General features: G+C 43.3%; 1 protein-coding gene across 1 annotated transcript; it reads left to right on the top strand.

The window, feature by feature from the left end:
* Nucleotides 1-514: 514 nt before the first annotated feature.
* Nucleotides 515-25,354, top strand: scaf11 (SR-related CTD-associated factor 11). Its single transcript, XM_034112523.1, has 14 exons — nucleotides 515-697; nucleotides 11,474-11,516; nucleotides 13,848-13,993; nucleotides 14,124-14,207; nucleotides 14,723-14,802; nucleotides 14,979-15,096; nucleotides 15,184-15,257; nucleotides 15,394-15,513; nucleotides 18,603-18,688; nucleotides 18,865-21,210; nucleotides 21,673-21,980; nucleotides 23,158-23,328; nucleotides 23,415-23,525; nucleotides 23,722-25,354. The coding sequence occupies exons 2-14, from the start codon at nucleotides 11,498-11,500 to the stop codon at nucleotides 23,815-23,817; spliced, it is 3,759 nt and encodes a 1,252-aa protein (XP_033968414.1). The 5' UTR covers nucleotides 515-697; nucleotides 11,474-11,497; the 3' UTR covers nucleotides 23,818-25,354.
* The last annotated feature ends 1,562 nt before the right edge of the window (nucleotides 25,355-26,916 follow it).

Genomic DNA, 26,916 nt, shown 5'->3' with positions numbered 1-26,916 from the left:
ATAGTAAATAACATTAGTTATGGCCCTTTTTTGTTCAAAAGTTCCATTAAGTGACACCAGCACCTAAAGCGCTAAATGGAATTTGGCTATAGTGTATTTATAATTTTGTACACAAGGGCTTTTCTTTTGTGACATATCTATGCTGTCCCCCATGAAAAAGGCCTTTTAATGCATTTATTTCCTTCACCAATGTATATGTCTTTGCGTTAAAGGAAAGAGCTAAACAAACCTTTTGATGTATTTGGAATGCCATGTGATAAAATGGAACACAATTTAATAAAAAATAAAAGGCAAAACGTTAATTTAACTAGTTGGACCATTATGCAAAAATACATGTAGTACCTCTAAAAAGGTACTGCAAAATATAGTGTTTTAATTTAAATAACGTTCACTGCTCCATTATGTCCATGTAGTAGGCAGCTGTTCCATCTGTTGCTGCCAGTCTATGGTCGCAGCATTTGCCCTGTAATAAATCAAATCCACTCTTCGGTGTAATGCTCGGCGGCTCCGCTGGGGGGCGCCAGCGGCTCCAACTCTCAGCCACACAGACCGCGAGACATGTGGCTGAGACTTTCTGAATTCTACGCTCCGTTTTTAGCCACAACAATCACCGAATCGTGCTATTCGTCAGCATTTCATTGCAGGTGCTTGGAAAACCAGTTTACCAGGTGCACGTCAGCTTCAGCAACACTTAAAGGTAAGTAACGAGACTTACCGCTAGCTAACTGGAGCTAACTGCTAGCAAGCTAAAAGCGACGCAAGAAGGTGCTGTTGTTCAAACCAGCTAGATAGCTCTGAGCTACATTGAGAGCTAGCTAGCTAACTTGTGACCTTCAGTGCAATAGCTGTGACTAATATTATAAAGTATTTGCTGCAGTGCTAACAACAACAACACGCTAGCTCTTGCGTGGCTGTGTTTTTAGCTAGCTATAGCTGTCTAGCTAACCAACAACAATCATGTTGTCATCGTCGTGTTGGCACTGGTTGATCAAGTTGGGCTAATTTTGTGTCTCCTGCAGCCAGGCCGTGCTGGCGCCGAACGGCAACAAGCTTCAATAACTATCTGCCCGCTAGCCTCATCTATCATATAACGTAATGTGCATTTACAGAATAATGTTATGTGGCGTTGGGCTTTTGATTGAGAATTTCAGGTGTACTAGTTATTCTGTGGATGGAAACATTATAGTGACAGTTTTAGCACAAGGCTAGTGACTAATCGCCTGTGTTTTGAAATGAAACCGTGGGTATGAGTCTGTTGAACAAGTTTCACATTTGAAGATCTACATAATGAAATTGATGAAGCAAAGAATGGTTCCAGATCAGATATCATTATCAGTTAAAGTCTCAAGGTAAGGCTAGAAGTCAGTTGGATATATGTTTGTTCACCAAGACTCTGGAGGTAAATACATTCAGGTTGACAACAAAACTGGAAGTAGTAATCAGAGTTGATCACAAATCTGGTTAGTAGCTCTGTGGTTTTAGGCCACTTAATAAGAGTAAGTGAGTCAGACTATAAATCATTTCAAATGTTTCAAGTTCACTCAATGAATATCAACCCTACATATGGATTTTTTTTTGTTATGAGTAGTTTGATTTATAATATTCTCAAACATTGAGCAAAATACATTTTAGAAACTACCCATCCCATAATTTTTCCAATAAAAAGTGAACAAAATATATTTATTTTGCCAACTCATGGTCAGATTTCCTTAAATTGTTATAACTTCAAATTAGGGGATCCTTTTCAATTATACTTTAACTGAGTCTGCAAATTACTAATAAAAAAAAGCAAATGGGTTTTGAGCAGATTTTCTCAAAAGATGATTAATTAAGTAATCACCATTTCAACCACAAGTGTCATTTCCAAAGGAGATGGCAATGTGGCTTTATTTCTGGAGAGAAAAGTCCACGCTTTTCCTTGTGGATGTCCAGTCAGTGCAAGCAGTACATTCTTCGGTCTGTGCTATATTGACAGAGAAAGCGGAATCTCACTCCTACCCTGTCGACGGGTCCTACATGTACCCAGTGCTTGAATTGGGCCGGTACTCAGTACCGGGACTTCTGATTTTTACCCATCTGGTACCGTTACTTCTTACTTTCTTACTGAGTACCGCCGTGCCGGTACTCAGTAAGAAGTAACGGTACCAGATGGGTAAAAATCAGAAGTCCCGTCATGAGGTGCCACCGCCGCTTTGCCCGCCTCGCCCCTGGAGCAGCCGTCTTCGTCGCCCCAAACACTGCCACCCCTCGGCGGCCCGCAAGTGCCAGAGGACCTCGGCAAAACAGAGCCTGCCCAGGTATATTTAAACAAGTTCCCAACTCGCCTGTACAGTGGGGTAAGGCGCTCATTTTGCAGCTCATGGTTTCAAAACAGAGATTGGCTGGAATTTCCTGTAAAAAATATGCCATCTTCTGCTATGCATGTAGACATTTCGGTTCAAATACATCTAACTAAGATGCCTTCACCACAATTGTACCAGAGTACCAAACGCTGTCTCCTGGTACTCATCTGAGTAACTCACTAAAAATGAAATACTATATGACAGTAAAACAAGAATAGAGTTTAAAAGGGGAGTGATTGGTAAAATATCCATAAAGAAATAGAAAATCTGTTTACAGTTCTGTGTCATATGGATGTTGAGAGATGTATCCATAGATCTCTTCATTTGGCTCTCAAAATGCACCAGATCGATGCTTTTAACTTCAATATGTAAAAAAAAATCTTGCTTTAGATCCACTTCCTACATAAAAATAGCACTTTACCCCTATACCCCCTCTAATCTCAGTTGCACCCGGAGTCATTTTGTTTAAGTAAAATGAGCCTTTCTAATACAGTAAAGAGACAAACCCACCAGCATGATAGGATATACTATGACTTTGAGCCAAATTCTTGTTTTTGGGCTGTATAAATAAATTTACTTGAAACAGTTGCTGATTTAGAGTACTGGCACCTTTTTTATTCCAATTCAAGCACCGCATGTACCAGGATGCATTGGGAGCGAGCTTCAGACGCCCAGGGTCCCTGCCTGCTGTTTCCTCTTCAGCCTCAGCCTCTCTCCTCTGTATTTCTTTGGCCGTGGACATTTGCTTGGACACATATGGCTGAATATCCGAGTCAGCACAAATGCTTTAAAATGTATCCTGGTCCATCACATCCTTTGCATTTCGGGATACCACTTTTGTGAAAAGTACAGAACAAATATCTTCCTAGCATCATTTAGAGCAGGGTTGTCCAAACTATTTTCACCGAGGGCCACATACAGAAAAATATACGACGGGCTGGGCCGCTCACTAGAGTTATATTGCCTCATAAGTAAGAAGTTAGAAAAATCAATCAAATGTAAATGGACTGTACTTATATAGCGCTTTATCCAGTCTTTACGACCCCTCAAAGCGCTTTACATACTACATGTCATTCACCCATTCATACAGAGCAGTACCACTTGCTCTTGGACCTAACATTCACACACCGTTGGCCATGCCATCGGGAGCAACTCAGGGTTAAGTATCTTGCCCAAGGATACATCGACATGTTGGCTGCACGGGCTGTGATCGAACCCACAACCTTCTGGTTGAAAGACGACCGCACTCCCTCGCAGCCACAGTATGCAAATTATGGTTAATATTGATGAAAAATATTGGCAGCTCATTCCTTATAACAGGAGGCTCAGATTACTTGAAGTAAGAGGAAATATTAAGGGTATATTTCAAGGTTGTTATGTAAATGTCTTATTGGGCTTTTTTCTTATCAACTAAGATTGGTTAGACCTTTTTTTTTGACTGAATTTATTGAAAAATGTGGCTTAACACATGAATACTGTGTTATATATTTAAGAACTACAATAGCAGATGTTTAATTTGTGGGCCATATTTCATTATGGGGCGGTGGTGGCGAAGTCGATAGGGACTTGGCTTGGCAACTGGAAGTCCAAATTCAAGTCCCGGCAAGACCAAGTGCTACCGAGGTGTCCCTGAGCAAGGCACCGTTCCCCACACTGCTCCCCGGGCGCCGTTCAAAATGGCAGCACACTGCTCCTAACACTAGGATGGGTCAAATGCAGAGAAACAATTTCCCCACGAGGGATTAATAAAAGTCCATCTTATTATACTTTTTGAATTTGTTGAGGGCCGATTCAAAATGGGCCGCATTTGGCTGTAGTTTGGACACCCTTGATTTAGAGGCACCCAGGCGTTTAGGCCAGAAATCCAAGCTTAAGCAGTTTGTAGTTCTTCTTAGCATACAACTACGTCACCCAGAATGACAGTGCTGAATGCTGTACCTGCTCAATCAATACAGCATGCACTGGGGGATTTATTGCTTCTCCAGACTGCATTCACTATCATGACTGATTTCAGAGGCTGAGCTAAACACAAACATGCAGGCAGGGCTCTCGACTAACTTTTTTCACCATCCTCCCGGAACCGTCCCGAAATACAATCTAAGCCGTCCCGAAATTAATGTGGACCGTCCCGAATTTAAAATGTTAGTTTTTCTACATTATCATTAGTTAAAATTAGGGATGCACGATATTGGTTTTTTGAAACCGATAACTTCCTGCTTCTCAAGACCGATACCGATAACCGATAATAAAAAAAAATTATTATTATATAATTTTTTTTCCTTGGCCGCCCCGTAGTTTCAGAGCGCATCGACTTTAAAATACCATCTACAAGCTGATGCTGACAGCCCCGCTCCAGCCGCCCGCTTGTGGCAGACCACACTTCCACGCTCACCGGCAGGCACCGACTGGCCATCTGGAGGACCGGGAGGGTGTGTGTATGTGTGGCCCGAGCGAGCGAGAGAGAGACCTTACGTGCATTGTTGTTGTTAGCATCGGGTGCTAGCTAGCTGCGCTAACGGATATAAGGAGCTGTTTAAATGAAAACAGAGGAGCGACATTTCGCCACAACTGCGCCGAGCACTTGACTTTATGCAGGAAGCCAGACAGTGGGACATTGTACGAAAAGTCAGCACACTCAGCACGGATACATGAACATGATTGCAGCTCCGGTTCGAGCATATGCCTTGAATTGCACATAGCTCCGCGCGCGCACACACACACACACACACTGTATTGTATTATTGTCTTCGTACGCTATTAACACGCCATCGTAGCGATGGCGATGTTTCAGGTGACTGATCAGGTTCGAAGTATTAGGGAGCGCTGGATTTGTGAAGAACTCCCCTCTTCCTAAACCACTAATACCACAGTACTGGCAAAACGGGAGGAGCCGAGTGAAAAACAAGCGCCCCTCATCCCAATCCACCCACACCGCAGTATTTTTTCCCTAGTTAAAATCATTCAAAGTGACCTTTTAACATAAATAAAACATCATACAAATCATTAGATGATAATTCATCAACCTTTTTTATTTGAGTAAATCATTCAATCACATAAATAAAGGCCAAATATATTTAAACAAACACACAAACGAGAGAATTACTCTAATATTGAATCCAATTAACAAAAAAATCCAACACTCTGTCCTGAAGACAGAACCTAGAGTAACCACTAACCAGGATGACAGTCTGTAACACAGTCAGGAGACATTTACAAACAGCCCCGCCCCCTCGCACACAGACGGGAGAGAGAGATCTCGTCTGGATTGGAAAGATCAAAAATACATCATAGACGCATGTTGTAGTCTTATTGCATATTAGAAACGGAGTTGGCAAAACTAAAACTGCGATATAATGTGTATTAGGGCTGTGCAATTTAATCGATCTTGCGATATATATCGATATTTAATTTTCCGAGAAAGTATCGATATTTCAGCCGCGGGTATCGATACATTAAGTCTGATAACTGTGTTCGTTATACTCGCGTCCAGGAGAGAAGCTTTAAAAAGGAGACTAAGTGAGTCTCTGAGAATGTTCAAATGTATACTTTAATTAATAAAAAGCGCGGTAATGTTACAAGCAGAAGATGGTTCAGTCAGAAAAACAGCTGTGTTCTGGCTCTCGTGAGCGAAGGGAAGAGAGCGAGCTCCACCTTTCCAGCTGTTAAATATCCTCTGCTGAATCCTCCCTGTGGGCCGGTTGGCACTGCTGGGGATCGGCCCTCCACGTCTCCAATGTTCGTTGTTGCGCATTACAGAGGATTCAGACATTGCACATTAAATATATAACTAAACACGCCTTTTCTCCTCCTTATCTCTTTCATGACTTTTCATTTAATACATTTTAAACGCTGTAATCAATACTCCAAAAATACCTCACGGCTGGTTTCATTTCCGGTAGTTCCGAATGTTGTGTCATGCTACCCACGTCTGTAAACAAACGTATTCAAATAAACTGTACCTTCATTTAATATTCAGCAATAATAATATCTCGACGTCTATAGTTGTAGTGTTGAAATCAGTAGGTTTCGGTGTGCAACACTCCGTGTCATATCGCTACTAAATTCACCTCTATAGGAAATTGTATATTAGCCACATGCTAAATGCTAACCGGAGATGAAGGATTTTCAGAATAAAAGCTCAACAACTGGTTGTGCACAACAACTTCTGGTTTTTCAGTATAAAACAGCATTTAAACTGACGGTATGTTTATGGTACTTTATGCCATCAAAACATTGATTTTAATTTCTAACAAGTCTCATTCAAATCCCCCGTGTTCCGCCACCTGCTGCACCTTTTAATTCTCCATTGTCCATTGTGATACTGCACTTTACAGCTAGAGTTTGCACTGTTTCAATAAATGAAACTAATTTTCTCACCACATCTTTTGATTAATTTTGTCCAGTATTTGCAAGCTGGAGACTCTCTGTCAGAGCCATATATTGTATAATGGATGCTTTCAGTTTTCAGTTGAATTAATTCAATCCAAGTCAATGGAACACTCACAAGATGTCACCAAAATCCCACTGTCCGTTTACAATCTTTCAGAAAATGATATAAGTGTATCGATTTGTATCGAATCGTATCGTTGGCTGAATATCGTGATATATATCGTATCGTTGGCTGAATATCGTGTATCGTATCGTGAGATTAGTGTATCGCCACAGCCCTAATGTGTATGTAGCAATAATACATATGACATATATTTTTTTTAAATGTCTCCAGTACCGATAAAAAGTCAGATAACGTCGGGGCTTAACGTTACCACTGTCTTTAATAATTCCGGCCCGGGGCCCGTTTAATACCGGGGCTCGGTACCCATCCCTACATGGGGAGAGGCGCAGCATATTGCTAAGGACTAAATACGATGGAGGGTTCTCTTCTCAGCCTTATTACTAGGGTTGGGTATCGTTTGAATTTCCATGATTCTGATTCCGATTCTACTTTTCGATTCCGGTTCTTAACGGTTCTCAATTCCGATTCTTTGAGGGGCAGGGTAAAAAAACGATACATGCTTCTTCCACCAAAAAAAATTACATTTATTCGAGAAACTTTTACACAGGTTAGTTTACAGTAATATTCACATTAATCAGTCTGTTTATATTCACTGCTATGTAACTTTAACCTGAGAACCACTGAAGCTACAACAGTGCAACAGTCCAACTTTTAAAGGAACCCCCCCCCATTTAAAAACAGTTCTTGTTGAGAAAAACAAGCATATCTGCCTTCTCAGGCATACCGGGAAGAAATGTTCTAGATCTAGGGGGTACAACTCCAAACACTCATATGAAAAAGATTGGTTTACATTTTAATAATTAAATAAGTATGTGAACATAACCAATAACCTACCATAGCCAATAACAAATACATGTAACGTATTTTATTTTTGTTGTTCATTCATATCTTATTTTACTATTTTATTTATGCATATCTTTTTATCTCCAGTTTAAAACGATATGTCTGGTTTACTGTCCTATAGTATACATTGGAATGATTTCAAACCTGTTTTATCCCAATAATTATAAAAGAGTGCCTTGGAAATATGTGTTTTCATAAATTGTGATCAAATGTTTGAGACCCACTGAGATAACTTAGACTAAAGTGAACTATCTAAACACTCAGAGTCCTTTACCTCACTGAGCTGTAGTTATCAGCCACTCAGTCTGACTGGAGAGGACTCTCCCTCCACATCATTGTAGAAACATCTTCTTCTTCCGTTAGAGCAGCTAGCACCAGATGCTAATAACAACAGCGCATACCGGTGCACCCTCCCTTTCTCGCTCGCTCCTACGCTCGCTCCCACTTTGGCTGTGAGCTGCGGGTGCCAGATAAGCCAACATCCCCCATTTTCATCACTTACAGCGCCCATCGTACAGGGCAAATGAAAAGTGTAACCGGGATGAAAAGGGTGTTACATTTACTTAATTATGAATGTTGTTACATCAAGGCCGAAAATTAGGATGAGCACCAACGGTCAAAAAAATGTTTTTCCCTCCCAGAGCTGTCAGCGCAGCGCCTCCACAGATCTGGCGCCCTAGGCGAACATCTATAACGCCAGTGCGACGGGCCGGCCCTGGGGCCTCATTTATAACGCCGTGCGTAGGATTCACGTGGGAAGGTTGCTTACATAGTAGAAATCCAAAAAATAGGTACAGAAATGTTTCGGTTCACCAAACATTGCGCACCGGCGAGGAAAGTGCGTACAGCACTTTCTATGCCAGTTTCCCTTTTATAAATCACAACCGACTAGAAATTCGGTGCAGCTTTTGCGGGCTTCACGTAATGCCCATATTTGCCTATAAATAGTCAAAGAAACGCCCATTCATTCATTCTGACTGACTTTATGAAGAAGATCGCAGGAAATGACGACAGAACAGCTAAAAAAGACATCTCACATCGTGTCAGATTTGGGTTATTTTGGGGAGGTGGAGATAAATCATATTGTTTGGTGGATGCAGTTTGAACCAGAGTAGCAGCATGGAGGTCGGATCGTCACCAAAATAAATAAATAAATGGCCCGAAAAAGGTTAATGACAAAAAACATACATCTGATAGGCTATTACTGAAGATTTTCCGGGCGGGAGCCAGCCAGAGAGGCGGGACCTTCTCAGATTACAGGCCGGTGCGAAAGAACGCAGACACAGACTGAAGCAAGCAGCAAGCAGCAGCGCTGAGCGGCAGAGCCATACATGTGTTAAACCGAAGTTCAATAAACATCCCTATTCCCTATGCTGAAGTTGCAAAAACACCACGATCTTATGATCAAATTCTATCAGTTTCCCAGTTGCAAAGGGACGCGGGAAGTCAGTTAGAGTTGGGGGTGCGTGTATCGTCTCGCAGCGGAGTAACTGTGTTGCGGAGGGGGGGGGGGCTGCGAGTGGAGCCTCGCAGTTTTTCAGGTTGATATGTGAAGCTCATTAGCTAGCCAACATGTATCTAGCAAATGTTTAGCAAAATATTAGAAGTGAGGCTACTAGACTAACGTTAGGTCTACTGTAATAGCGTCACTTTTAATAGTTTGCAAAACATTAGCTAGCACTAGTGTTTTGCAGTTGCTAGCAGCTTATTGGGATGTTATGCTAGATAGACAGATATAATAAATTAAGCATTATTGTTAGTTAAGCATGTCAGCCTGCAGCCCCACTTCTTCTCTCTCTCTCTAACTCATTGCAGATGGCTGCACTAAAGAAAAGGGCACAGAGAGGAAACCAGTTGTAAGATGTTTAAAAGTTAATTAAACATAATATATGCTTAAATGCATTTCAAAGAAGTTGTGTTGTGTTGGAGTTTGTGTTATTCTACATTTTGACAAGATTTTCTGATTTTACTGCAAATGTATATTGGTTCCAAATATCGGTTATCGGTCTCCTTGATTACTAATAATCGGTATCGGCCTTGAAAAAGCCATATTGGTCGATCCCTAGTCTCAACCCCCCTCCGCAGCAACCCTATATCCACCAGTTAAAGGAAATACAACCAATGTGTTGTGTTATATCAGCTGTACAATTGACCACATATGGTGTTCTTATTTTCCATACCTTCTGTGTTTTACGAGCGACTTATCAAGTCTTGGCAAACGGCATAAAACATGATTAAACATGATAGTATATAAAACCATGCTCGTATCTACAACCTATAGAAATGCAAAACGGCGTCAGTTTAGACGTAATTCTGTCCTTCTGCTTACCACATCATTTATGAGAAAACATTTCATAACATTAACACAACATTTCGAGGTGGTTTTAAATAACATATCCGTATTTATTTATATCTCCAAGTTATGTTTTTGTGTGCACTGAGGAGTCTCAAACAGGCGTTCGTTAAATCATTTTAAGATTGGCTTTAATCAATGTTTGAGACGATCTCCCTAGAAGCTCTGTAAAGGTACGTGTTGTGATGACTGTATTTGCTTCCCCTGTTGCGAGTCCGGATCACTCAGTGATGATACTATATACCTACATAATCTGTGGAGTCTCAGCTTTAATCGGATATCTTGTATGTGCAGCTACGATAAGTAATAAGGGTACTTTTATCTTGAGTTCTGTGCCAATGTCCGTTAGCATTTTTCGCTCAGGGGTCATTTAGATGCTTCTTATGAGACTTGTGTTTTGTTTTGGTAAACATGGTTTGTATCGTCAGTTAACTGAGATTATTCCCATTAATCTGGTATAACACATTAATAGGTTCTTAAATATTAAGTTCCCCTGAGACACAGTATTGTGAACATTTTTTTACATTACGTCTTTTATGAATTGAGCAACAGAAAAATAATCGTTAGATTAGTCGACTAATCGATCAAATAATCGCCCGATTAATCGTTTTCAAAATAATCGTTTCCCCCCAGCACTATACAGTAGGCTACGGAGAGCGGCGAGAAACATTTCCTCAGGAATCGAAAAGCGGAACCGAAATTCACATGTCTAAATGATGCTGTTGGAATCGAAATGTTGGAACCGGTTCCGAACCGGAACCGGTTCTCGGTACCCAACCCTACTTATTACCCATAGGGGATGAAGAAGAGTAAGTAAATAAAGAGGCCGGCGCTCCAGGTTCTGGTTCTGCTGTGCGTTTTTGTGATGTAACGGTAAAACATTTCAGAATTCCTCCACGGGATGCCATTGTACATCACTCAACCCGCGAAATACACACACTCAGCACATAGCTAGACCCGCAAATTTGCGGGCCAGGAATTCGCGGGCTCAGCCAGACTATTTTTTTCTACGGGACGTCCTTAAGCTCGAGCCCTGCATGCAGGAAACAAGCAATCGCTATCTTGGTACTAAGGATGAAATGCATCTATCAGGTGCATCTTGAGAGCAAAATAAATGTTAAATCTGTAATATTTGAGGCCTCTGTACATCTGGTAGCCTTAGCAGCGATCCACTACAGGTGTCCGGGCCATTTTAAAGCCACTCTTGCAAAATAGGAGGAAAACACAGTGAACTGATTGCCAACCACTGGTCCTGTAGTAAATGTAAACGGGACAATCTAACAGGTTTCAAATAACTTTAGTCTTTTACAGTATTTTCTTTCATGTCTTTGAATTACATTTTCCTGAGGGCTGAACAAGGTGCACATAATCAGCTCCTGTCATTTGCGTCACAGTCACCTTCTCCTCTTCTTTGTTTTGCAGTGATCAGGTGAGCCCGGGGCAGACATGACTGGAGCTGGAAGTGGTGAGACTTTACACACTCACCCGTGTTGTCGGGAAAACGTTGGGATATCTGTTGCATGAGCAGTATGAATTATCAGTTGTAGTCTCTGCAGGCTCGTCAGAACCGTCCTTAGGGCAGCAGAGCGGAAACGGTGGAAATCCAAACACCGCAACGACCTCCTAACCTACCAGGCTCTCCTCTCCTCTTTCTCTGCTTCGATCTCTCAGGCAAAAAGCACTTTCTTTCAAGATAAGATCCAATCTTCCTATTCCAATCCCAAAAAACTATTTTCCATCTTCTCCACCCTATTGGACCCTCCCAAAGCCCCTTCCCCCTCCTCCCTTCTGTCAAGCGACTTTGTTAACCTCTTTGAAAAAAAGGTTGATGATATTCGCTCTTCTTTTTCTGACTCACCTCTACTCACCGCTGGGTCACCAGACCCTCCTTCCGCCCACACACTGACCTCCTTTTCCCCTCTCTCTCCAAGTGAGGTTCTTACCCTCATTACCTCTGCCCGCCCTACCACCTGTCCTCTGGACCCTATCCCCTCAAACCTCCTTCAGACTATCGCTCCTGATATTCTACCGTTTCTCACCCATTTCATCAACACTTCTCTAACTTCTGGTCACTTTCCAAACAGTCTCAAGGAGGCAAGAGTAAACCCTCTCCTAAAGAAACCCACTCTCAACCCGTCTGATGTTATAAACTACAGGCCTGTCTCTCTCCTCCCGTTCCTGTCTAAAACACTTGAACGCGCTGTCTTTAGACTCTCCTGCTATCTCCATCAGAACAACCTTCTGGATCCGCACCAGTCTGGTTTCAAGGCAGGTCACTCCACAGAAACTGCTCTCATTGCTGTCACTGAGGAACTGCACACTGCCAAAGCAGCATCCCTCTCCTCTGTCATCATCCTTTTGGACCCGTCTGCTGCATTCGACACGGTGAACCATCAGATCCTCCTTCACACTCTCCAAGAACTTGGAGTTTCAGGCTCTGCACTTTCCCTCCTCACCTCATACCTCAAAGACCGTACCTACAGGGTAACTTGGAGAGGGTCCGAGTCCGACCCATGTCAATTAACTACAGGGGTCCCTCAGGGCTCTGTTCTTGGTCCCCTCCTCTTCTCCCTGTACACAAACTCGCTCGGATCTGTCATTAGCCCGCATGGTTTTTCATACCACTGCTACGCTGACGACACCCAATTAATTCTGTCCTTTCCCCGCTCTGAGACCCAGGTCGTCGCACGCATCCCTGCTTGTCTAGCTGACATCTCTCAGTGGATGTCTGATCATCACCTCAAGCTCAACCTTGACAAGACTGAACTGCTTTTCCTTCCGGGAAAAGATTGTCCCACCCTTGACCTAACAATCAACATCGGCACCTCTGTTGTTTCCCCGACTCAGACTGCAAGGAATCTGGGTGTGATCCTAAATAACAACCTGTCCTTCACTGCAAACATCGCTGCTACAACCCGTTGCTGCAGATACACGCTTTACAACATCAGGAAGATACGTCCCCTCCTGACACAGAAAGCAACGCAGGTTCTGGTCCAGGCTCTCGTCATCTCACGCCTAGACTACTGCAACTCCCTCCTGGCTGGTCTACCTGCATGTGCCATCCGACCTCTGCAGCTCATCCAGAATGCAGCGGCTCGTCTGGTCTTCAACCTTCCTAAATTTTCCCGCTCCTCCGCTCCCTTCACTGGCTTCCGGTAACTGCTAGAATTCACTTCAAGACACTGGTACTTGCGTACCATGCTGCGAATGGATCTGGCCCTTCCTACATCCAGGACATGGTTAAACTGTACACCCCAGCGCGTGCACTACGCTCTACATCAGCCAAACGACTCGCTGCACCCTTGCTGCAAGGGGGACCCAAGTTCCCATCAGCAAAAACACGTGGGTTTGCTATCCTGGCTCCAAAATGGTGGAATGAGCTCCCCATTGACATCAGGACAGCAGAAAGCTTACACACCTTCCGGCGCAGACTGAAAACTCATCTCTTTCGACTCCACCTCGAGCGATAGAATGACTAACAAAGAACTGCTAACAGAGCACTTATATACTAATAAAGGACTGGCTTATCTATAGCCAGTTGAGTAGCACTTGAACTGATTGGCTCTATGAAACCTGATGTACTTGTATGATTCTGTTTTCTTCAAGGTTGTGTCTTCCTGGTCGAATGTACTTATTGTAAGTCGCTTTGGATAAAAGCGTCAACTAAATGCAATGTAATAAAAAATGTAATGTAGTTTAACATCCCTACATTGCTAAAGCTGGATATAAGTGCAGCTTACTTCTGCTCACACTAAGTAGAAACCATCAATCATTTAAAACTTGTGTTGGTGTTTAGGAGGCCAGGGCCCGCCTGATGGGGGGGACACTGAGGAGGCGGAGAGGTGTCCTATCTGCCTCTGCGTCCTGGCTGGAGGCGAACTCGCCGTGCCCGACAGCTGCTGCCACGTCTTCTGCCTCAGATGTCTCCTCACATGGGCAGAGGTGACTATCAGTGAAAACTGATGATGTGAATTATACAATTTGTTGTATAGTAAAAAAGGCTCTTAAGACCTATATTTATTTTTTTACAGTAATTGTTTGATATTTTCTAACCGTTTGATTCATTTTGTAGTTGCAAATGTCTCCGTCCTGCCCGGTGGACAGAAGACCTTTCACTAATGTTTACAGATGGGACGGGAATCTCAGCTGTGTGCAGGTGCGTCTGCCTTTTCTCCGTCATAGTTATAATACATCTGTGGTTCAGAAGAGGCCAGTGGCTGCTGTTGTTTTCCTAATCCAACCATTTTTTTAAAGGCAGTAATGTTAGGATTATACCGCTGCAGTTTGTTATCAGAACATTCAAAGTTTGCCGAGCCTGTTATTGAGCTCACCAGTTTTCACCCAGCTTTTGGAACAAGCGTTGCACCCTTGTATTTGTAATTTTTATGTCGGTGTCTGCCATTTTGGTAGCTTCCTCATGGACGGCTGCCTTTGACCCGGCACCCAATTACAATTTATATATGCAGTTGTTTGATTTGGAGTGGTTGTTTTGGAAAATATCATATTCAATGAGCCTGTCAGTCGTTTTAGCTGTTAAAAGACAGTATATGATGGAATACATACAATCTGTTCTTGACTTTTGTCAACAAAGCCAGGTCTGACTTCTATGACGGGCACAGTTTTGCAAATTGTGGCCCCAAAATGAAATGTGCTTCTTTTCGTTGTTCGAAGGTTCCTGTGAGGAAACGTGCGACTCAACCTGAAGCTGAGCGTTGCTACTGTAGAAACCCCGAACAGAAAGTCTGTCTCAAGTAAGTGTCAACACGTTTTTTTTTTACAATCAAATGGTTAGCCAGTCTCAAAGGTCTTTACAGAGAAATTACTTAATAGGATATCAATCATTAATCATGGACACCTAATGATCTCATGATCTCTAATGTAACTATGAAATCCGCTTGGGAATCATTTCGTTTTTGTTTCTTTTCAGAAGTAAGGCTGCAAGAAGACTGAGACGGCAAAAGGTGGAGAGGACGGCTGACGCTAAAACGAAAGGTCTTGTTAGGAAATGTAACGACGATGGCCACTCCTCACTGAGCAGAAAAAAGGTGTTTTTCATGACTTCCTTTTTTGTAGTTGCCTTTTTTGTGTTGCCTTAGAGGGTTTGAGTCTCATCAGCTTTCATATGATTTTAGGTGAGAGGAACAGAGTGCTGCGCTTGGTCATCGTCTCCATGTGTCTCAATAACAACAACATCCACGGAGCACATGTAAGCTTCCCTCAGTGATGAGTTATTACATAACTCCATGGATTATGTTAAATAATTCAAAATTGACCAGAGTCTGAGTCATCTTGTTGTACTTTCTTTGTGCTTCCTTCTGAACTGTTCTGTTCTGCTCCTGCAGGGCAGAGCCTGTGTGGGAGGACGTCCCGTATGACAGCGTAATGACACAGTGTAAAGCTCAGGCGCAGGACTGTCCGTGGCTCTCTGCTGCGGCGCCCATCCCTGCTAACGGCCCCTTCAGGTAATGACATCACAGCTGAGCCCTTACACTGCTCCTCTGGCTGCTGCTGTTATGAAGTGTTAACTAGTGCTGGGGGGAAACGATTATTTTGAAAACGATTAATCGGGCGATTATTTGATCGATTAGTCGACTAATCTAACGATTATTTTTCTGTTGTTCAATTCATAAAAGACGTAATGTAAAAAAAAAAAAAATCACAATATTGTGTCTCAGGGGATCTTAATATTTAACAAACTATTAATGTGTTATACCAGATTAACGGGAATAATCTCAGCTAACTGACGATACAAACCATGTTTACCAAAACAAAACACAAGTCTCATAAGAAGCATCTAAATGACCCCTGAGCGAAAAATGCTAACGGACATTGGCACAGAACTCAAGATAAAAGTACCCTTATTACTTATCGTAGCTGCACTTACAAGATATCCGATTAAAGCTGAGACTCTACAGATTATGTAGGTATATAGTATCATCACTGAGTGATCCGGACTCGCGACAGGGGAAGCAAATACAGTCATCACAACACGTACCTTTACACAGAGCTTCTAGGGAGATCGTCTCACCACCGTATATGATCAAAAGACGTGTTCAATGGCATTAAAATGAGAAAAAACGCGGCTGAATCGGTTAATCCATAGGTTTTTAACGTCTATGTATAAAAAAATGATTGAATTTATAATCCATAATTCCATTTTAATGTAAAAATCGGAGAGCAAATGCTAGCTGCTAATGGTAGCCACCACAGCTAGAACTGCTTGTTGCTGTGGGTGACCCACGTGTGTGTGTGTAGCGACGCGTCGACGCGGAAATATGTCGTCGACGATATTTTGAAGTCGACGTTGTCGACGCGTCGCTACAGCACTAGTGTTAACGCTAAACCAGTTCTCTCATTTATGTCCAGTTTCATTTAAGTGGCACCAGAGTAAGATGTATACAAAGAAAAATTGAAAACGAGTAACACCAGATTCAGGAAGATGTGATTTGTTTTGTAAGTCTTGCTTTGAGAGCCAGGTGGAACAAACTGAAGAAAGGTGCTTCAATCTTTATGTTTAATGATCACAGTATCTGCACAAGGTCTATTCAATCTGACAGGCTTTTATAGAGACCTCGATCAACCTATATGAAATGAGTGGCCGATTGATCAGAAAGGGAAGGCTTACTGTTGCTGACATAAGCGTCTCTGCCTGTGTGTTGGGGAGTCAGTTATCCTGAGTCATAGAAATGTTACCTGTAGTTGTTATTGCACAAGGTTGTGAGGGCAGTCTAACAAACACTTGCATCGGTGTGATGCAACATTGTTGGAAGCTACAACAGCATTGTATAATTAGGGTTGTAAAATCAATTTAAAAGTAACCTTGAGTATTTGACCTCAGGTAGCGCAATGGTTACACGGTATTCCATTTGGATCTACAGTTATCAGTAATGTTCCAAGAAACAAGGATTTAATAAATGTTCTATGAAGAAAGACATTAAACTGACAAACACCAGAAATGCAATCATGTGCAGTGATGGGGTCGTTACTCAAAAAAAGTAATATATTACACATTACTCATTACTTTAAATAAAAGTAATATATTACTTTACTTCGTTACTCTTTACATTACTTTTGCGTTACTCAGCAACAGCCTATAGCCAAAACTTAAAACTTAGGCCTACATGTGCACACATTACAATTACTATTGCAATAAGGAAGATATACATTTGATAAGTTAATAACGGTGAAAATTCTGGTTTTTGCAGCTTGTTCGGAGTCGGCACACACTCAACATCATCACTCTGGGTTAGGGGGTCTTTTGTCACTAGCTTCGTGTTAGCATGTTGCCTCTGCAGGGGCTTGGAGAGGTTTGATGTTGTGTTTGCAGCAGTGCACCTTACCGTCACATTCCTGTTCTTTCTTCTGACAAATGTAAAATAATGGGCATACCTCCACCTCTCGAAAGTTACAACTTGATGTCGCTGTCTGCACTGCAGCACAACTCCTGTGACAGTTGCATGTGGACAAGTCGCGCAAATGTTACGAAAATATAAACCTGCGGCGGAAATCCCTCTAGTGACTTGAAATATTTAAAATTGTTAAAAGTTAGACCTATCTTATCTACGCCTGGAACTAGCTAAACTACTTATAAATGTTTATTATTTACTGTTATGTCGGGTCACTCATTCACTGGATCAGCGAGCTGCATGAAACACAGATGGGTTGTCAGGAGAGGGAGAGGAAAAGAGAGGCTCCGTTTATTAAAGCTACTGTAAACTTCTGAATAATGTCTAGTGTGTCAAAGGGAGAATCTAGTAATTTTTTCGCGCAATGTTAGTAACTATAGTGTGGTTACTGAATTTATAACAGTAATGCGTTACATTACTCCGTTACCGACAAATGTAATTTTATTACAGTAACGCGTTACATCCAACACTGATCGGGTTGACAGGGGACAACATTAACTGCAGAATATTGTCTGTGTTCATTGTTTGTTTCATATATGTCCTGTTTTTTTTGGTCATAATACTTTTTTTTTTAAAGCACAACCTAACTTATGTAATATTTAATATAATATCTGTCCAACCGGGCACATACATCACTCCTGTCCCTCTGGCACTTCTGCTCAAATCTAGTTTCTTAAGTTTTACAATTTCGCACGGCTTAGTTGAATACTCGATTCTGATTGGTCGCCCTGCTAGGATTATAGCAGACTATTGCTAAGGACGATTTGATCAAGGGACGTAGTGCAGTCACATCAATCCGCAGAAAGAAATCCAATGAACACAATGTTAGCTGTTAGTTACACATAATTTTTCTGTTACTCCATCACAATACATCAAGAAACCTACAAGAATACGGCGCAAGAGAAGAAAAGAGGTTAAAAAAAACAGAGAGAGAAAAAAATCAGTACCCCTGTGTAATAAAATGAAGAAGATATAGAAATACAGAATAAAAATGGCAAGCAGGAATAAGTTGTATTATGCAGTCGCTGAAAGAAAATTCAATTAACTCTAACTCTTTGGCTTTTGTAATTGACAGAGAAGTAATGGATGGGATGGTATCTTTTGACCTAAATAGTTTTTGCGTGTGTATATTTCTCACTTTACAGGCAAAGCTTCCATCCATCCGGTTGGAACCAGAGCCCGTTTCCATCTCCCTTTTCCTCCCCGTCTCCTTGCGGCCCCGGTCATTTCGGTGAGTCTATAAAAAGGATGTAAGGCTCTTTTTCTGCTGTAACAACGTACATTTCCCATCTGTGGGACTAATGAAGGGATTCTGATTCTGATAAACGAATGAATACCGTTTACCTGATTTACAATGGAAATGTTTGGCCTCTGTACCTGTAAATGCTCATGGTTTCTCTCCCGCAGTGTTTCAGGGTGATGTCTGCGCCATCACGTGTCCCAAAGGAGGCGAGAAGAGAGGCGGGCGAGCTTCAACCTCCAAAGCTCCCACCAAAGAGGCCAAGTCTCTACCATCCCGGCGGTCCGGACGCAACAGTAAGAGCCAGGAAGAGGCTCCTGTGTCTGACCCTTCATCACCGCCGCAGCCCTCTTCGTCTGACTCTGACTCGGCCCCCTCACAACCCACCAAGCCGGGCAAGGCCTCGCAGACACCGGCAAAGAGGAAGGGAAAACAGGTCACAAACCGGAAGGCCGGCGGGAAAAGGAAAGCCGCGCCAAGGAAAAAGAAATCTGCCCAAGTCGTGAGCAGTCCCACGGCAAGTGAAGACGAGGAGGAGGAGGAGGAGGAAGAGGAAGAGGAGGAGGCAGATGGGTGCGACAACGCCGAGAAGGAGGAAGAAGAGAAAAAAAACTTGGATCAGCAACAGTCTGATGCTGAGGGGAGTCTGAATGAGGACCACGACACTATCGACTCCCCTAATGAGCGAGGAGGCGCTGAACCCTCCGGGAACGACGTGGGGCTGGACAGTGACGAGACTCAGGAAGAGTCTAATGAACAGAAACCAGACTCGGCTCCATACAGCCCCGGTTCCTGCTCCGAGGGCGAACAGAGCAAGAGGGAGGAGGAAGAGCCAGCAAGCCCTGCGTCCTCTGGAGGAGACATCTGTGGCAAAAGTCCTCCACCGTCACCTTCTGACTCGGAGAAAAGTCCTCCACCGTCACCCTCTGACTCGGAGAAAAGGCGTTCACCGTCACCCTCTGAATCAGAGAAAAGGCGTTCACCCTCACCCTCTGAATCAGAGAAAAGGCGTTCACCCTCACCCTCTGAATCAGAGAAAAGGCGTTCACCCTCACCCTCTGGCTCGGAGAAAAGGACTTCTCCATCACCCTCTGACAACGCTCTGCTGGGCGACCTGATGTCCCCGCACGGCGATGACCAGGATGACGACATGGAGATTTGTGCGGCCTCAGGAGAAGCCAACAATGAAGATTCTTCAAAGGAGGCTGAATCATGTGAGAATTCTCCACAACCGGCCTCCGACTCGCAGAACAATCCAGATGTTCCAGAATCAAAAGCCTCTGACGAAAATGATTTGAAAGCATCGGGGTCAGAAGAGCCTTTAGTAGACGACAGCTCAAGGAAGGGAACCGAGGATGACACTGAGGTTGTGCCCATGGACTGCAGTTCCCCCACGATGGAACATAGCAACAGTCCGAAGGAGGGGGACGCCTCAGCCGCGGCAGAGCCTCCTGCTTCTGAAAGCCAAGTCGCCAAGGACAAAAGTGGCAATGACCAACGGGAAAAGAGCCGGGAGAGGGAAAGGAGCCGGGGGAGAGAAAGGAGCAAGGATAGAGAAAGGAGCCAGGAGAAGAAAAATGGCAAGCAGCGGCGCTCTCGCTTCCACTCCCCATCCAAGGCCTGGTCTCCAAAGAGGGAATCAAAACGAGAAGGGTCCAGGCGATCGCGCTCCCGCTCCAGAGAGCGAGACGGCAGCCCGCCCTCTAGCCGCTCATCCCGGGCCCGCAGCAGAGAAAGAGACCGAGACCGGGACGGTGAGAGAGACCGAGACGGTGAGAGAGACCGAGACGGTGAGAGAGACCGAGACGGTGAGAGAGACCGAGACGGTGAGAGAGACCGGGACGGTGAGAGAGACCGAGACCGGGACGGTGAGAGAGACCAGTCTCGGAGGGAGCGCAGCCGTGAGAGGAGGAGGCGGCGCTCCAAGAGTCGATCCAGGTCCAGCTCTCAGTCCAGATCACGATCCTACAGACGAGGGGCCAGCCCCGAGCGGCCGGCCTCCAGAGAGCAGTCTCCCCAGAGGAGGGAGCGTAGGGGCGGCTGGAGGTCAGGGCAGGGCAACGGGTCCGGGGGCGAGGGACGGAGGAATCAGAGCGACGCTGGGCAGGCTGAAAATGGCGTGCCGGCAGAAAGTTCCCCTGAGCGCAAACCCTGGTCGGAAAATCCTGACTGGGTTACAGAAAAGAGTCGGAGTGATGCTGAAAGCAAGAGTGGGGGCTCACGCTGGGAGGACCGTGGCGGGAACAGAGGGTCTCGGGGGGGAGGCAACCGCAGCTTCAACAATTCAGGGACTGACGCATACAGCCGCTTCAACGAAAACCGGGGCGGTGGCCGGAGGAAAGAGTCCGATTCCGGAGACTCGATGCTCGACCGCTCAGGCTGGTCGTCGGCGTCCAGCTGGGCGGTCAGAAGGAAACTACCCGCAGACGTTCAGGATTATTACTCCAAGAGGGAGAGGGGAGGACCAGGAGGCTGGAACCGACAGGAAGAAGAGCAGCCGGGGGCAACAGCAGGTCAGACTCTGCTCAATTTCTGTGACAACCACTTCTTTATCTCAAACACTAGTACTTGAGGAAATGAAAATGTAAAAGAGAAAGTAATGAGTCAGTTAAAGTTCCCTCTTTTATCTGAACAGTAGTCATGGATTAATGTTCTCTTTGAGGCTAGCAGAGGAAGATATTGGTGCTGTAGCTCAGAACTGTGAACAGGCGTAAACCTAGATTACCCTCCGGCATCCACGTATTATTATATTTGAGAAGAAAGAACTATTTATTTATTCCTTTTTAAGACTCTCAATAGTTTTCTCTAAGGCTAGCAGTTTACATAACCTTTTATTTTGAGCCTGCATCTCCTACACATTTCACTCATTATGAACTCATCTTTATCTCTCCATACATACCTTAGTACTTTAAATCATTTTAGTTTTCCATTAAATTGATAATATGTTCTCAATATAGTTTTGTCTTGTTCTCCAGATGCGACGAAAAGCGATCCTCCCTCCCAGGCTGTCCCGGGTAACGCCCCGGGGCCCGTGATGAACTCGGGTCCTCCTCAGCTCAACGTCCTGCAGCATCACTTCCCCCAGCAGGGCCAGAGGGGGGTGCCGCCCGTCAGCCTGCAGCCTGCAGCAGGGTACGCCATGCCTCCTCAGTACCCCGCCGTACCGCTGCTTCAGGGCCCCTCTGCCGGCGGTCAAGGCCTCCCCCCTCCTCCCCCACCTCCTCCACCCATGCATCAAGGCAGCCAGGGTGCAGCAGCTCATCCCGATGGCTATAACACACAGGTATGACATACTGGCAATTAGTGTTAATTTCGTTGACTAAAACTATGACGAAATATGTTCGTCAACGACCTTTTTTTCCATGACTAAAACGAGACGATGACAAGACGGCACCGACGGCAGTAAACAATAACTGTAACGAAATCTTCATGCAATATCGTTGACGAAAATGTAGTTTACTAAATAAAAACTATGCCAAAATCTGTCTTTACTTTCGTTAACGAAAAATGAGGAGACGAAATATTATCAAAGATAACGTTACATCTCTGATAGTCAGTTTTTCTCCCAGCAGTTCCATTTCCGGTGCTGCGGCAGAGCAGCAGCTGTGTGTCGGTGCTGCGCGCGGCGGTATATTTGAATTACATCGGGCAGCGGCACACTGAGCTGTCAGGAAGACTCGGGTCTAACTAACCTTATTCAACAGAAAATAAAATGCCAACAACAGGGCTTAGGAGCAGTGGTCGCGTTAACCCCCCCCCGTCAGCGCGAGTGAGTGACGCGTTGTGTACAGACTCGACGGGTAATAAAAGATTATGACGGAAATGTTACGATCCTGTCCGTCAAAATGACTGACAATGAAAAAGTCTAAAGCCACCACTGCTTGGGAGAAAGAAACGATGTGATATTTGGGCCCATTTTCGCTACAATGAGGCGGAGAAAAAAAGCGAATGCATTGTTTTCAGAAGGGCCATGAGTATGTGGCCATAACACAGCTGGTAAAAACACCACAAACCTGAGCAGATACTCTCTGCAAAGCTGCTTTCTTAATCATTCAACCTGTGTTTTTCATCAAATAAGGACAAGATATAATCTTATTGTGAAATAAATTTGACTAAAATGACAAATTATTGGTTTTGGCTAGACTCGTTTGACTGAAATGTTCTATATAATCTGATGACTAAAAAAGACTCAACAGTTTTCATTGACAAAAAGTAGACTAAAATAATTAGTTTTCTTTGACTAAAATGCTCAGACTTTAGTCGACTAAAACTTGCCTAAATAAAAACAGGAGGAAGGTGACTAAATATGACTAAAACTAAAAAGGAAATTTAACACGGGACTAAAACTAAATAAAAAAATAGCTGACGAAATTAACACTACTGGCAATGTACATTTAATAGACACGAATTCTGTTCTTAAGAGCATTCCCACAATCATTGTTCTGTCATTTCATCCCTAGATGGCAAGTACAATGGGTTATGGGAAACCTGGCCTACTTCCCACCCCAACCAAAGCTGGTGTTTCCTTAGCGACCTACTGCCAGTCGGCACCCAGCCAGGTGTATCCCTCCTCCACCACTTACACCGGCCAGCAGAGCAAGGCTCACACTGACAGCTCCAAAAAAGAGAAGGTAACCTACTGCCGGCCGAACACAAACACCTGTTTCTCTTTCTGAGAGAAATACCTGATCTCCTCTCTTTGTTTTGGAAACAACAGATCCAGGAAAGAGCTGTCAATGAAGTGAAAAACGCCATCAAACCCTATTACCAAAAGAATGAAATCAACAAGGATGAGTACAAGGAGATCGTCCGTAAAGCGGTAGAGAAGGTACAAGCTTCACTGAGAATTTCTTATACATGTTATATTGTGTTTAATTTAAAAAGAAGTGTCATTCTAACATGCCTGTCAGGCTACTGAGCCCAACAGAACCCCTCATGGCCCATCCTATTGAATAGGGACGTAAAACGATAGAGACTCAAGCTTTACAGGATTTGTTTTGAGCGTGTCTGTGATCTTTCCTCAGGTGTGCCACAGCAAGAGTGGTGAGGTGAACTCCAGTAAGGTGGCCATCCTGGTGAAGGCCTACGTGGACAAATACAAGCACGCCCGCAAGAAATGAGGGTGGTCCCGCTGCGGCGCGCAGACGTCCTCACAGACGTCCTCACAGACACTCAGCTGCTCAAGTGCAATTTCCTCTGGCTGGAATTGGTTCTCCAAACTGAAAGACAACGGAGAGCCGACCTTTTCTTTTTTGATATCTCTACCTTTTATTGAACGATGAAGATTTTTTTCTATAGATTTTGATATTTTGTTAGAAAAAGAATTACCCAATCAGAAATTGTACTGCAAGAGCCCTTTATTTTGCATAGATCATGTGACTGGGGAACTACTGTAAAGAGCGCAGGGTAGCATGGAGGGGGGGGCTCTCCCTGAGTGCCGGCTGGTACGATGAGTTCCTCCTGAATGGCATCCTGATCGCATAGCTTAATTAATTGAATATTGTCAATGTTCTTTTTTTTAAATATTATATAATATTTCAGATGAAATCCTAGTTTAAAGAACAGTGCATTGCCTTCATGATTCTGTGGCCCCGTTTTGGGCCGGAATCTGATTCATGTGATTGTAATCAGGGCCCTGATTGGCTGGTGAGACACTAAGTGGGACGGCTAATCAGCAGTGAGTTTGTAATGTAAGGAACAGATCCCGGAAAGGGGGACAGATCAAATTAAATGAACCTTTCCTCCCGCCTGAATATGTATGAAATGTCAATGGGTGAACATGAACTGTGCAACGTATCAAGAAAGTAGTGAAATAAATTAGCTGCTTCCTGATCTGCTGTGTGTTTGTGAGAGGCTTAGGCTACATTTTAATCTCCATCTTTGTTTCTGTCATGGTTCTGGTTGACTCTCCCCATGAATCCCCTGTTCAAAATATTAATTGTTACCAGACATCAAGTGATCGGATGTACAGTAGGTTGGACTCATAGTCTAGTATTTGTACTCCCGGCGGCCTGATTTTGATGAATTATGGGTCGATTTTGACGATTTAGGGTGCTCGATTGGACAGATTGCCTATTTATTTGAAAAATAAGTGTCCACATTAGAGGCAATCATTTTAATTTTGTGCTCTCTATAGCCGATGGCCGCAACACTAGTCATGGTAGTCAAAATCAGCCCACCAAGAGTACAAATCTGGCCACTTTCTGGTTAAAACTGCATTTATTTTTATTCTGAAAATGGCAGAAATGGACTCAATAACCCCCAACATTTTCCAAATCGGCCAAGGCATTTTTGAACTACTTTCCCCATACGCTATAATGGTAATGTCTGCTAATGAACACAACTTGTGCTAACTATGCAAAAATTGCCCAACATATGCTAGTTAGCAGCTAGCAGGTTCTATGTGCTGGGGACCCATACTATACATTTGAACATTTCACAACACTACTCTAATGGCTTGCAACTAAACTATCTTTCCCACAGATCCTTAAAATTGTGTGAATTTGAATGAAAGCAATGCCTTGAATGTTTTTGAGATCATTGAAAGTTCCTGAATGTCTCAAGAAAACATATTGGAAGTGATCTTGATATATTTTTTCTGCAAGCTTCTGTAAAATCCTGCTAGTTCTAATTATAAAAATGTTCAGTGTTGCAGTCCTAATTCGTGTCTTTTAACTATGCCATGCTAGGTCCTTGAATTTGAGAGAACAAGCCCTTGAAATTGAATTGAATTGTATGTTTATTAAGGCATGGGAACCCTGGAGCTCCATTTCTAGTGAATAATATTACTTTAGATACAGACATGTAAAAGAAACCCAACATCCCTTTGTGGCCGTGTAGAAATCTGACCTTCACCACGTTAATAGCTGTGGCTAACTCGCTAGCAGACGCTCTTCTACACAGCCAGCAGCGAGAGAGACATTTTTTTAATTGGAGTTTCTGACCAGTTGCTTTGTTTTTTGTCCGAAATATCTGTCTGTAAGCTGCTTTGTTTAGCTTTTTTCATTTAGTGTTCTGTGGCTATTTAGAAATCTCTTTCCTGAAGCTGCTGAAACTACTATGATCGTGAACCACATCAGTCAAGTTCTGTGACAGGCAGCTAATATAATAATAGTAATATATAAGATAAGCAATGTGCTGAAACTCCATATAAAGCTTGTAAAGTCAGCAACTACTACTTTCAATCAACCTTTCATAAAGCTTTAGTTGGTACTAGTGAACAACACCAGATAGATCTGCACACCAAAAAGCACCCGGCTTCCCTTCAGACTGCAGATATTGGTCATTAAACAGCTTTTTTTTTTTATCACCTCATTTCTTTACAGATTATTAGTCTTATACTCATGTCAGGATATATTGATAGTTGGACTTATTCCTTCCTGTCTGGCTGACCTCAGGTTGACTGTAGGTGAAGTTATGTTAGAAATATTGGTGAATAAGAATAGTTTCTTCTATTTTACTGTAGATATGTTGAAAGCGCAGGTGTGCATAATTAGTTAATTATCACTTAATTGACTTCAGCTTGTCACTGTGTTACTTACCAAGACGAGTCAATCAACCAGGCAAAGGAAATCAGCTAACGGGTTGCAGACTTTTAATGTGAACAACATATACAAACGGTGTCAAATTCACACGGATTGCAGGTCAGTGTTTATCTTTCTGGTATGTTTTATCACTTAAGAAGAGCATGTGTTATCACCAGAGTTGTGTTGAAGAACTTGTGTGGGATACAAATGGTGTCCACTAGGGGGCAGCGTCGTCTAGCGAAAATGTGTTTGTGCCAGGAGAAACGGAAGTCTGCTGAACAAAGATAAAACTGAGGTAATGGTTTTTGGAGCAAAGTCAGAACGTATAAAAGTTAGCGCTGAGCTTCAGTCTGCAATGTTCAAAACAACAGATAAAGCCAGAAATCTAGGTGTCGTCATGGACTCTGACTTGAGTTTCAACAGTCACATTAAAACAGTTACTAAATCAGCCTACTATCACCTAAAGAACATATCTAGGATTAAAAGACTAATGTCACAGCAGGATTTGGAAAAAATTGCCCATGCTTTTATCTTCAGTAGACTCGACTACTGTAATGGTGTCTTCACAGGTCTCACTAAAAAATCTATTAGGAAGCTGCAGCTGATTCAAAACGCTGCTGCTCGAGTCCTCACTAACACTAAGAAAGTGGATCACATCACTCCTGTTCTGAAGTCTTTACACTGGCTTCCTGT

This window comes from Pseudochaenichthys georgianus, chromosome 23 (genome assembly GCF_902827115.2).
Source record: "Pseudochaenichthys georgianus chromosome 23, fPseGeo1.2, whole genome shotgun sequence".
In the NCBI taxonomy this organism is placed as follows: domain Eukaryota; kingdom Metazoa; phylum Chordata; class Actinopteri; order Perciformes; family Channichthyidae; genus Pseudochaenichthys; species Pseudochaenichthys georgianus.
The sequence above is the reverse complement of the archived record's forward strand: the minus strand, read 5'-3'. Positions and strand labels throughout refer to the sequence as shown.